At 46.2% G+C, this 13843-nt stretch overlaps 1 protein-coding gene across 2 annotated transcripts in view; it reads right to left on the bottom strand.

The window, feature by feature from the left end:
• Window positions 1-13843, bottom strand: part of LOC139048773 (zinc finger protein 782-like) — an 80751-nt gene that overhangs the window by 49574 nt on the left and 17334 nt on the right. For both annotated transcript variants that reach the window (XM_070523366.1, XM_070523365.1), the window contains exon 3: window positions 13051-13257. In XM_070523366.1, the coding sequence (XP_070379467.1) occupies window positions 13051-13243 (193 nt within the window). In that variant the 5' untranslated portion in view covers window positions 13244-13257. The remainder of the gene's footprint in view (window positions 1-13050; window positions 13258-13843) is intronic.

The following is a 13843-nucleotide window of genomic DNA, read 5'->3' as shown; positions in this document are numbered from 1 at the left end:
ATATATAATTTAACGGGCGTGTTCCTCACAGCAACATGGGCATGGGGTATGATAACGGGCCAGTAACATAACGCAGCCACAGCCCGAAAAACCAACAGAGCGAGACACACACGAATGTCAACTTCTTCCTCCATGCTGGCACAGAACTGGTGCCGAAGTGCTCCGGTACAACAGTCCCCAGGTAGAAATGAGCCAACCTGGCGACCTAGGCGAACGACCGCACAGGCAGGTCGTAGCGTGGTTTAAGCCTAGCGACATGAACTGCTTCGCGCCCTCGGAATTTTCTTTTCCTATATGCAGGCGTCATTACAAGTTCCAACTTGGTTTCGGCAATATCCTCGATGAACTCAACGAGAAATTTTGTTTATATTTGGCAAAAATAAAGGGCACGTTATGGCCAATATGTAGCAGCACTTCAAAGACAAGGCACTAATTATACCATTTGCAGAAACTTATGCATACAAGTGATCCGGAGCTTTATGAATGTGTTTAACGAACAAAGAATTTATCCCGTAGCTCTGGAAGAACTGTGAAATCAACAGACATCTAATGCAGCAGCAATTGAGTGAGGGGGGGGGGGGTACGCGAGGGAGGATTCCATCGTACACGTTATGGTCAAGTAACATGTGTGTTGATGAATTACTGTTCTTTTAATTATCAAAAAGTGCTCCAAATCCTTTCATGCGGGAAGTTTTCAAATGGAACAATCATATATATACGAGCAACCTCTTAAAGTATGCGACATAATTACAAGAAACTGAAACTTATTGCAACTTTTTGAAAGAAAGAGCTTCGCTGGAAATCGGTTTGTAATTCTTCAAGGTCACACACATTTGAGGCTTTTTTTATAGCGAAACTGGTAGCGTCTAGTTGGTCGGCATTTTTTGTGTCATCATCCACGAGCAAAAATGTGGACCGATCCTCGAGGTAGTACAATACCGGGCCGACCCGCAGAGGAGATGAAGCAGGCTTCAAGCACTCGGCAAAGTGAAGCAATAAGTGTATACATTCCTTTGAATCACGCATACAACATATAGAATGGCATTTGTTTCAATAACGAACAACACAAGCATCCGAACCACATAATTGATGATAAGGCGCTCCGACAATGCGAAGTGCGTAGTGCACCCTACACGTTTCACGGTAAAGATTACCGTAGCGCAAGCGGCCACAGCAACAGCCGCTTGCGACGTGGGGAATGACGACCGTGGCCTTTTGTGCACAAGAGAACCAGCCCAGTCTGGCAACTGGTTGCATTGTTGATGCAGCACCGTTATGGGTAAAGAACGCATAGTTAGGACTCCCGAGAAGCAGCATAAATACGAGGAGCGGCAGAGGGAAAAACGGCAATATGACCAACGGTGGCGTGCTGTCAAAATTACTATTACTCCCGTTATTATCATTAAATTATGGGGTTTTATGTGCCAAAACCACTTTCCGATTATGAGGTATGCCGTAGTGGAGGACTCCAGAAATTTTGACCACCTGGGGTTGTTTAACGTGCACCTAAATCTAAGCAGACGGGCGCTTTCACATTTCGCCCCCATTGAAATGCGGCCGCCGTGGCCGGGATTTGATCCCCCCACCTCGTGCTCAGCAGCAGAATTAACCTAATTCATAGAGGTCAGTGGGTGAAAGCTAGAATTCACTCATATTGACCATTGACCATTACATCGGAAAAATACAGGTCACAAATGCAGGCAATTAAATTAAGGCTGAAAGAATAGGCAGAGAAAATTTGCATTTTGGGAGAACTTCAGAATGGCTTCAGAATTGATTAGTCGACTGCCCGACTGCCCCATTCGTGTCTGCGAAACCCAACAGAACTTCGAGGCCTGTGTTCGCCATTACGGGGCCCCGCCTAGTTGGTTGCGGTTCAACACCATGTGTTCGATCGCGTCGTCTGCACTTCTGCATGCGCAGCACAACACACTAGTCAGTGCACTGTCATACATGTTCACGGGCACAAGTGTCCGAAGGGCTCCCGCCCTCACCTTGAGCAGCAGCGCGCTTCCCAAGCTGTTGTCGTACAAGCGCACGGCGGCAATGTTGCGTTTGTGTTGACGGCATAGGGCAAGTGTTGACCTGTCATCTTGACGTTGTCGCCACTTGCGTCCCTCCTCTTCAGTCACCCGTTGGTGCACCTCGTGTGCATAAGCCTGTCTGCCCTCCGCATTAAGCGGTTCCCTGGAAAACCAAACAGCTTCTCCAATCGGTATAGACACACCTCACCCATGCCGTACGAAGGCATGTGACTGTCAGATACTCAAACACACGTCGTGCCCATCAATCTCTTTGCATGATGAGCAGACACCAGTGAAATGTCAATTTACTGGTCACCTAGCGCGCTTCAAAGCTCGACCACCCCGTGCCCCCTTGCCCTGCTTCGTCAGCCACTTTTTTATGACAGCCGAGTGCAACACGTCCCACTTCCCCTTGCCGCCGCTCAAGCCGTCCACAGTTGCTGGCGGACAAACAACCGAGCTTGAAAATGACAGGCTGGGTACGTGCATGAGTTCCCATAACTCTCTCACCATGACGTACCAATTATAATCCCACAAACAACGGCGACGCAATACGCACTGGGCCCTGAGTCCAGCTAGGCGAAGCTTTTCATCGTTGATGTCGTACATATCTGCTGCTGTGCACAGCTTCACACATATTTGTAAGACTGGCAGATCAGCTGCTCTACATCCAAGGCAACCGAGATGTCACCTGCCGAGTCACTCGCAAGTTGGACCACCCCAGTCTTTTTGGCGCTGAAGCGAAGCCCTACATCAGAGATCTCTGACTGGCAAGGCTTGAAGTTCCCGTACAGACTCTGCCATCACCACTAGGTCATCTGCAAAAGCCAAGGCCGGCAGTTTGCTGTTCTTGTCTATCCCCGTGGTGGTGCACCTGAGGCGGAAGCCGAGGCCCGAGTTCAAAAGCTTTCTCTCAGTGCTGAAGACAAATGATGTACAGCAGTGACGACAGCTAGTCTACGCGGATGGCTCCATCTCTCGGGGGGAAACGACCAATAGAGAGAGGGAAAAGCGACGACCGCTTAAGCGCCGTTTGAGAAGCACAGAGAGTATAGAGGAGGCTGTGGCCCCATAGATGATTTGCTAGCCCAGAAGGGTAAGTCGCCGAGTGGACTTAAGCTCAAAACAAGTTCACCGAATTTACATGGTCAAGATGGCTTTATAAAATAGTCCATTTAGTATTTGACAGTGGAACTGTGGGGGTCAACCACAAGAAGGTGTCCCTGCAGCAGTTTGTTGACGAGGAAATAGCCCGTCAGGTTGTGGGGGATTCAGAAGACTCCGATGTTGAAAATGAGGAGCCAATGCCTGCGCCGCATACAAGCGCCTAGTTGATGCGAGCACTGTTGACTCTTTCATCGGTCAATCAGCAGCAAGAATCTGAGCAAGGGTCATGCTGACATGACCCTTGCTCAGATCGAGGTGAATATGATAGCATTCAACCGGAACGCCGTCAAAACAACAATCAACAAGTTCTTCAACCACTGCAGCAATAACACCGGCTTCCTGACAATGCACATGTACATAATAAACCGGCAGTCGGCTGCATACAGAGTTTTTGAACGCCTCTTTTTATAGCCACTTCACTGATGCTTTGGCAGGGTTTCGGAAGCCTGGTACTTCGCCCTTTACCTCTAGATCCGAGAAAGAAGGAAAAAAGGTTTTTTTTTGCATGCATTCATTTTTTCAGACTGCCTGAATTTTCGTACATTTTTACATTCCCTAGAGGGTCCGAAAAATCAGTTGTTGACTGTATTTGTTGGCCCGAATGAAATAAAAAAAAAATTCTTCAAGAAAACACAAAAAGCATTAATAGCGGCACCGGACAGGCAGTAGACAACAGAAAAAATATAGGACCGATTGCGCACGCTCAGAACCTCGAAGCCAGCATTTGAAACAGAAAATTCAACATTATTTCCATTTAGTCCAGCTTGAGTCAACAACAGCACACCGCCTCTCCTGCGTTTGGAGCGATTTAGGACAAAGTTTTTGAAGCCTATTTGAGTAAACGGAACAGAATTGTTTGTGTACCAAGTTTCAGATTTGATAAATGACTGGAAGCATGGGCTCCGGTGATTCCTGGGGATGGCCATCAGCTCACATTGAGATATTACGCCCGCAACAAGCCCTTCACGAGCAATGTGATGAGACGGGATAAATACTACGGTGAGCTGAGAGGCGAGGTAATCCCCCTGCACTACCCAAAAAAAACTTGAGACTGTGTCCAGAGGCTGTTCCTTGCATCTTTCTTCCATCTCCGGCATCTTTAACATCTCTGAAAAAGAAGCGGACTCGCCAGGAAGCATCATCAAATATCAGTCATGCTACGGTTAAAAGATCAAAAATCAGTGTATACCTGTATGACAAGCCAAGTACATCAGAGGTGGTGAACATCAGCAATGTTCCCACAGCGTGCAAGGCCCATAAACTTGAGCAAGATTAGCTTGGTCATATAATCAAAGAAATTGAAGGCATGTTTTCCTTCGACGAATGACAGAAGTGGTTACACTAATTCAATCAAAGTCGTTGCGTGGATGTCAAATAACAGCGCTGTGTACAACCGGAAGCTACAGATCAAATAATTGAAGGGTGATCGAAAGGAATGCATTTTATTTTTTTACTGTGCTACAATGGTTAAAGCATAGCACCAATCGCTGTACAGGTTACCAGCGCTAAAGAAGCGCAGGTGAGTGCCCTCAGTAGAACTAGTGCCAGGCGCATGGCCAAGCGCAAGCAACACATGCGACTGGTTGCCCTGGCAACCAAAATGATGGTTATTTTTTCTCAGCCCACAGCATGATAGTAGCTCCGTGGGCTTGTGACCTTATCTGGTCGCCACAACGAATAGAGTTTCCACTCCTAAATGTTTCTTGGTCCATGGCTCGGGGCTAACCAAGAAGCGGTCGACCAAGTGCAAAAATGAGAAGTTGCGGGAAAAAAGGTCCCACGTAGCCACCTCGTTACGAGCCTTTGAGCATCTTCTGCGGCGATGAAGCGCTCAGAAGAAGAGAGCTTGGGTGGAGAGGGCACCCGGGAGCTGCCATTTGGGAGGCCAATCAGGGCACGTCCCAGTCACCCTTGCTTGCGCAGTGATTCGACCCCAGGAGGGGAAAGCACGGTTTGCGCAGGAAATCAGCTCCAGCGCGCTAGTCGTGTCCGCTATGTTGCCATTACGGCAGCAGTTCCTGGAGATTGCGCTAAGCACAATGCGCGAGCTGGGGGACGGGGCACGGGAAGGGATCCCCATACAACATAGGAATTGACAAACACAATCACAACATCAGATATAAGAATTCTGATAAAAAATGCCCCACAACATTTTCCATGTCACCATTAGAGTGTTCAACCCTCCCAGCAGGAAACTCATTGTTGCGAAAAAGAAAAAATTTGGTACCATAAATATTGGTTGTTGGTCCCTTTGATAAGATGTCTGATTTCATCTCTGACCCCCCCCTCCCCTTCCTTGTAATGACAGCAGAATTTTTATGCATTTCAATGTTTACAGTTTAGGAGTTATTTCCCCAATGTGCCAGAATGCCATGCAGCTTATTGCAGAAGCATACATAATTATAGTCCCAGTTCTGTTACCTTTATCAGATAAAATGAAATGGCTAGTTTTTTTTTTATTTTGCTGTAATACAGTAAAACCCAGATACGTTTTTCAAGGGCCAAAAAAAAAAGAAAAAAGCACCCTATCTATTCGCATAATCATACCACTTTTCTGTAAAAAAAATTGCTACAGATTCAGGGGTGTGATCATTACGCGGGTTAAATTTCCTGCAAAAAGAAAAAAATTTAACCCCTAATTTGCTGTGGGATCACAACAGGTCAACAAACAGGCGGCTGCCGTTGTAACAGTGCGGGCTACCAAAACAAAAATGGAGGCCGGCAGAGCAAGCCTAATGCGCCGAATGAGATTTTTTTGTCTTTTCGCGAGTACATTACGCGCATTGAAACAGTTTCTTTCGTATCAGTAATGAATAGTATGGTTAATATCGGCTAGTCTGTGGCAATAACGCAGCCATGTCCACTTTGAGGGGACAGAAACACAGATGGGCATGCCTAGCTGAAAATGACATAGAAACACATGGCGGGTGTGCAGCGGAAATTGCGGCATTTGTCTTCACTACTATCCTAATATGGCACATTTCCACTAAGGGTGGGCGAATATCTTAGCTGTGTTACAAGTGTCGGCGTATGAATAGGGTACGCTTCTAACATATCACTGTAAACATGGCTACTATTGTTGCTGCTCGCGATTTGTTGCGTGCCCACGAGTGCAGACGAGAAGAATCGAAAGGTGCAGTTTTTGTAACAACAATAATAATAATAAAGCAAAGGCAAGTTTAGCTGTAGATTTTTTTTTCATGGAAGTGTGGAAAGTGATGAAAGGAATAAAATGGACCATCTGCTTAAGAATGTTTGGTGCATGCAGACCACTTGGTATATCTTGAAGGGCTGTTCGCGTAGCATTCGACAGCATTCAACAGATGGTAAGCGCGATCATTAGATAGATTTGGCAAACGACATATTGCTGCAGCAAGTTCGAGGTGCGATCATCACACGGGAAGGAAAAAAAATGTAATTTTGACTACAAAATTAAGGGGTGCAATCATTACGTGAGTGCGATCATTATGCAAGTAAATATGGTAACAGACGGGAAAACGTAACAGTCAGGAAGGCCGCAAATTGCCACAGCAGCGATAAAAACAGCTCTGAATGGCTGCCAGTACAGTTACTAGACATCTCAATGCTTGTACCTTGACAGGGGACAGAGTGTGCACACGTGTATAGCTGAAGGAGACATACGATGTTCCATCAAAGTGGCCACTTTCAGCTTTAATATGATTCATTGCAATGCTATGCTCATGCTTCACCGGAAACCACACCTTCATTACGGCGAAGCTGAATAAATAAAAATGGCAATTAGGCCGAGGCACTTAAGACTGCTTCCATAGGTGAATGCGAAAGCATTATGCTCTATTTGGTTAAATGTTTTTCTCCGCACGTTCCTTGTCTGTGCAAGCTTTCACCTCAGTTCTAACGTGCCAAATGTCTCATCGCGCTCAGTTGTCTGCGAAGAGTTCACAACTCAAAGGATTGCCCGGTGGCTCAGCTGAGAGGAAGGAAGCTGCTTGTCTTGTTTTGCACAGCACACGATTTTGCATGGTGCACATGAAAATGTCTGATCAATGGTATAAGTCAGTGCCGTAATCACTAGCAATGAAGCAGACACAAGAGAATCAAAGAGCACAATCATGCAATGGAACCGGGCAAAAAATGGCAGATAGTTTCATTTACTGTATGGAATGATTGCATGATGTGACAGCAAGCAGACAAAACAGAAGTATGTCCATCTAGCTGTGGCACAGAGTAAAACGAAGACTCGCAGACATTCTTAATTATTAATTTATTAGGATAATTAACAATTATGAAATGCTAAGAATTAGTCACTAGTTATCTCGAATCAGTTTGTTTGGTAAGACAGCGTTAGCCATCATTTATTCATTTTGCGACATCTATGGGCATGTTTCTTCAAATACTTTGCTCTATTTAATATTACAGATGTCGTCGAAACAGCGGTGCTCACTAGTGATTATGTTCACTTTGATTTTCTCAACTATTTGCAAATCACAGCTTCAAGGACATAAGGTGAAAGGCCATTTAAAAGGCGATTGAATTATGAGAATTATGAACAGAGTAGTTTGAACCAGTAGTAAATATCAATAACCTTCTTACCGTGATAGCATTTACTTGTACATACTACTGTTGAGTAGAACAATACTGTTGAGTAGAACAATTGAGTGTCAATATACCAGCGGTCAGCTGAAGAATATAAAGAATATCAGCTAATCACTAGCGACAAGCATCCATTTCGCACAGTTATGTGTTGTTGGCATTTACAATCCTTCACTGCAAGGGCATAACATGAAAAGTCATTAACGGGGTTATTAACTTATGTTGTGTAGGATCTCATATGCTTAAGTCCGTAGAGATGACAAGCGAACAAAGCATTGATGGTGCTTTGCAATGCAGACGGCAGCTGTGATGCATACAAGACGATTTCACAAGCCTCGTATGTTCAGAGAACGGTGACCAATTTGACCATTTCGTATTATAAATTTCTTGAAACGGCATGTGGTGTGAAGCAGTAAAAAGATGAAAACAAAGGATGAAATGCCCAACAGGTCTGTAAGGAATGAAGTGACTGCATGACTGTAGGTTACGCTTGCTCATTGCGACTGCTATAATGGAACCCCGTTTTGCCTGGCCTGTGCACATGGTTATGTCACACTTCTGTTCACAACGCACTGCTACATGCCAGGAAATGGACGAGCCAGTCAATTATGACGTTGCTCCTTCTATTTGATGTTGTTCAGTTAGCTGTGGATGAGGAAGTCGTTGGCATTGTCCAGATTTTATTGGCGGCTCCTTTAAGCATATTGTCCTTACGAAGTTCTCTCTTTGCCACTTTCCGAGTCGGCAACAATCTGGCACACTTGCTGCAGCGACGACTACGGTTGCTACTGGCGTCCCGCCAGGCTAGAAGGGAGGCCCAGGAATCCCGTGACAGTGTCCGAGCAATCGCAGAGTCGTCAGAGGGGTTTGTTTCCTTTTCTTTTTGGACCAGTTCATGAATAGCCGGTTGTCCATGTCATTCTTGTTCACGACTTAGGCGCCAGGAAGGTGTCCGCTAAAGCACCAGCGTGACGATCTGCTGTACATCATGACAGTGCCGCAGCACTTTCGATTGAACGTGACTCAAGACGTCTAACATTGAGTTTTTGGGTACCTTTGGCAGTAGCAGATTCTGCGGTGTATTTAGCAGAAAAGAGCTCTGCCGGTCGATGACGGTGAGCCTTTGGTCAAGAAACCGGTGCGGTCGCATATGACCAGGTCAGGGTTACGAGGTCCTTGATGGAGTAGTAGTGTTCGCGTGGGACTGTTCAAAACTGGCGTGGCTGCTAGCAGCTATCTTTTTCAATGGTAACGTAGTCATTCGTTCGATGGCGTTTGTAGCAGCTTGTGTCCTTTTCGTGGTTGTGCATGGTCTTAGGAGGCCTTGACTCTGTCGTTTACATGGTGTACCCATTCTTGTGGTTCCGAACACTGCTTCGCTAGTTTGTGGTTCCGAACACTGCTTTGCCAGTGTTGATCGTTCTCCTCGCTGCAGTGGTGGTGGTGGTGGGAGGATCAAGGGTGGTAGCAATTTTGTCACTTGTATTTCTGATGGCCATGGGACAGGCTCCGAATCTGCCACACCGTTCGCACAATGTAGGGCGAGTCGGCAGATGTGTAGGAATCATCGGCTAACTTGAGTTGTACCATTCGGCTGGTCGCTGATATCTGTTCCCCGCACATTGCAAGATGTGGGGATTGAAGTGCCTTCCTGTGCCTCGTCCCCCAGCTCCCGCACAGTGTTTAGCTTGATTTCCAAGAACCGCCTTCATAACCGCAAGATTGCTGACACAGCTAGCGCACCGAAGCTGATTTTCTGCGAAACTGTGCTTCTCCCTCCCAGGGTCGAATAACCACGCAAGCTAGTGTCACAAAGATGCGCCCCAATCGGCCTCCCTAGTGGCGGCCCCCGGGCACCCTCTCCACCTGAGCTCTCTTCCGCTCAGTGCTTCATAGCCATGGAAGATGCTCACAGGCCTGCACAGAGGTAGTTACAAGGACCGTTGCTCCAGCAATTTCTCATTTTCGCGCTTGGTGGACCGCCTCCCAGTTGGCCCTACCGCAGGGGCCATGCATACTCGATCAGTCTTGGGGTGAGCCTTTGCCCATAAGTGCAGTGACTGTCACACTGTGCTATATCGTGGTTGAATAAACCCGTGCTTGTTGGCAATCTGACTCTGGAGCCCTGTCTGTGCCGTATCAGAGTCGATGAACCCTGCCCAAGCGCCTTTGTGCGTTGCGGAGTGGAGGAGCGCCGTGCCCTTCCCAGACCGTCGTTCGTATGGTGAGCCTCGTGCAAACCCACTTCCACATAACTACCACCCAACTCTGTTTCAGCATGTCATAAATGCAGGCCTCTTTACAGCCGTCGTTCCTGCTTGATCCCCTGGCCACGTGCTTAATGTCCATCAACGTGGTTAACACCTACAGCATGAGGTAAGTACCCTCTGCTTTCGGCCACCAGGAGCGATCCCTTCTTTGGACAGCCCTTTTGTCACGTCAACTGCCTGGATGTGTACCCCCCTAGTCCTCGCCATGCCAGTTTTGGGTTTCCTCAACTCTTCGAGGCGCGTGTGGAGCAGGTGCCTACTAGCCCCTCCAACCTGCTGTTCCCGCTTGCTGGCACCTTTTTGTTCTGAGCACAGTTGAGTACCCCAAGTGCCGCATCGGAGTTGCCCTGCTCGAGTGCTCGCACTAACTCGCTCGCCGGCCTCTCTTTGTCTCGACCGCCTTTCTCTGATGAATTTGCCGTGGACCAGACAGAGTTGCGTGTCCTTATGAGCAATGTTACAGCAGTGCGATGCACATAGGCACACTTGTGAGATATGCGTCAACTCTCCAGCTGGGAGTGCGAAGCCCGCGAGAAGGGCAAACGGCATTCTGTTTGAAATTTCAGCTCTTTCTGTGGCACATAGCGATGTAATACTTAGCAGAAACAATCGCTAGTGCGCATTGTTTAGACGGTGCTTGTCAGCTCAAGATGACCACATCTGGTGAGGGGCCCCTTAACATTTTGGACCCAGCCATCAATAAGGTGAAAACCCTCAATGTTCATCTGAAGTGCTACGGTTTCTGCCTTTTGATTTAAAACATCGCCAGACACCAGCACTTGCATGGTGATTATAGCTTTCCGTGACATCAAAATAGCTTCAAGCTTTGGGAGGGCACCTTGGCTGACATTCTTCTGTCGGGATCCAGAAGATGTCTCAGCGACTTCCAAAATGTTCACTGTGTTGTTTATGCAGTCTGCTATTGTCTGCTTCGAGATTTCTAATTATTTTGCGACATCCCATTGTGACAGGTCACTTTGCACTTTCCTGATAACGGTGGCCTTCTTTTCCATCGTCAATATGCTATGATTTTCTCACATCAAAGCCTTTAACGAGTTGGTCGTAGACAACGAAGGCAGTATCGGCACCTTTGTTAACAAATCGCAATAAAACGACTGAAGACAATCGGTTGTTGAAGCGGCTAAGCCTAGCATCACAGTATGCGGCTGAGGAAAACCACAATGCACATGAGAGGCGATACAAAAAGTACCACTGGCCATCTGCAACTTACGAGTGCCGACAGCAATGACAGCACAAAGGCTTGTGGGAGAGTGCATCAAGCGGGACCTATCGAGGCTGTATATAAAATGGTAGCTCTGAATAGGCATGTGAGATGTGTGCAACGCTGCTTTCAGACTGAGGGAAAACAACATGACAGCAATGTTGTTTGCATTCTTGGTAGCTTTGAACTTGCAATCAGGAGAAAAGTTCAGAAAAATTAAATGAGAACAGGTCGAAACATTCCAATTTTCATTGTTATTATACATACCTATATGGAGCATGTTGGCAATAACATTGCAGAGTTTAAATATTCTGGCAGGCCCAGAAAATAGGGTGTCCAAAAAAATCGGTCGGCAATTGTATCATTATTATGCTGTGAAAAAGAACATATTCGAATTCCATTTTGTGTCAATAACCATCTTGTAAACCATTTTGAAAATCTTACGCTGCAACCGCATGCACCTGAATTACCAAGCAGAGGTTGGGCTTTGGACAGTTGTCGCAAAATAACTATGTAGCACAATCTTCCTGTGTATGCCATGTAGTATACTGTGAAACAGAATAATGTTTTCCTGTTTGTAGTTGTCAAAGTGGAGAAAGCGTCATCGTTTTTGTCATTATTCTGGCAAACATGCCGCATTTGTAAACTCTGTCCAAACACACGTTGTGCAAAAATAACATGTCAGGGCTTTATAAGTGCATTTGAAAACAATGTGATAAAATGGGTGGAAGTGCAAAACAAGATTGTGGCAGTGCACCGTTTGGTTTCTATGAATAGAAAGTAAAACAGAGCAACTGTCAATTTTCACCGGAGGCTTTGTTGTGCAATGGCTACCCTGTTGACAGTGAACTTGAAGACACTGTGATAGAATTCTTTTGTGAGCACCGTGCACGAGTTCTCCTGATGACAGCAGATTCAATTCATTTCAAAGGCATTTGAAAGGAAAAGGCTTCACTTTTCACCTCAGCAAAGGTGGATAGCCCATTGTAACAAGAGTGCTGAGGAAGAATAACTATCCACTGGCACAAACAGGTGGTACAAAAGAGGTCCCGTCGGCCACTGCAGTCTGTAAACACGGCACAAAAAACCCGAAGCTGCTATCGAAGGGAGAGGATCAAAACAAGCGCATAGCCAGCATTCACCTCAAGACGCATACAAGTCGTCTGAAGTGATTGCTGGCGTGCAACTCAGGAGCCCAGTGCATGCTGCTCATTGCCTGATAGCAGTGTTGCACACACCTAGGCCCGCTTAGTCATCGCCAATGATGTGCTCTGGGATGTTGTGACCAAAACTTGTCCCAGGACAAGAATCCTTACAGTTCCCATGCAGTATTCACCTCCCTCAATGAATGAGCATATTGATAAAACAATGTATGTTTTATAGTTGACTGCATTAAAGAATTTTGTTGGAATTTTATTCACATAAAACCCAGAGGTCAACTTACATCTCCAGTGATCTATATTCATGTTCTTACACTCATACGCCAATCTATACATAACTAAGAGACTCAATGGGTGTAATATTATCGTAGAGCAATGTAAGGGCTACAACAACACCAGGACAAGACGGCTCTAGATTAGGCTCTGCCATCTCAGGTGCCTTAATGCTATGCAGAGCATTCTTTTTGCATTTTGCCTAAATCAGTATACAGACATGAATAAAAAACCTGTTAGTTTGTCATCAGCAGCAGAACGTCGCACACACTTGAGCAGGTTGTGCCAAGCTAGGCAGACTTGGCCATCCACCACACACACACGCGCAAGCAAACGTAAGAGAAGTGTCAGCCACTGCTCACCTGAGGTGGAGCTTAACTGTTCCACAGCCTCCGTAGTCTGCACGCTCCTAGACTCACTCCCTGGTTTCAACGAGCAGCCAACAGACTTGTCAGCTAGAGGCAAGCTGCACTGCATGGCAACGTCGACCTGACCAACAACCTTTGAAGGGGCGTGGCGTGCCATTTTGGCAGTGATGCTTTCAGCTAGGCTCATCGCATTTGTGAGGCCTGCAGAAAATAAGTGAGGCGATTGCAGTCCTGTAGCAGCATCAAGAACAAGAGGTAAATAGAATAGGATAAATACACGGGCACAGCCAAGGAACACAAAATAACCCTTCCAGTTCAGTATTCCTAAAGGGCTGCAAAGGACAATCCACATTGAGTACTCGAAAGCATGGCAACCTCTTTTTTGTGGAAGGCTTACAACAGCAGAACCTATTTGAGACACTTTTTCATCTCATACATTTTAAAGCTATTGGTGTAGTCCTACTAATGAGAAGTTGCGCAACATCCTATGCTCATTGCAATCAGCCTATTTAACGTCAACTGTAGGATCTCCAATCACCCCACATCTTGGGCCAGCTGATACCATCTCGTGCTCGCAAATTTTCTATTTTATTACGCTACCTGTCTGCTGTCCACAATTGCAAGTCAGTTCCGTTGGTACCAGTTCAGTAACCCTGATAGGGCGTAGGTTACCTGCCCTACACATTACATTGCTGGCACCAAGTTCCTTTTTGATGCAACAGCATTCTTTAAGAACTTTACCCACTTAGCAGTAGGTCTGTACGTATGTATATATAACCGCACATAA

Source organism: Dermacentor albipictus, chromosome 8 (genome assembly GCF_038994185.2).
Source record: "Dermacentor albipictus isolate Rhodes 1998 colony chromosome 8, USDA_Dalb.pri_finalv2, whole genome shotgun sequence".
Classification (NCBI taxonomy): Eukaryota; Metazoa; Arthropoda; class Arachnida; order Ixodida; family Ixodidae; genus Dermacentor; species Dermacentor albipictus.
This window is presented reverse-complemented; position numbering and strand designations above follow the sequence as displayed.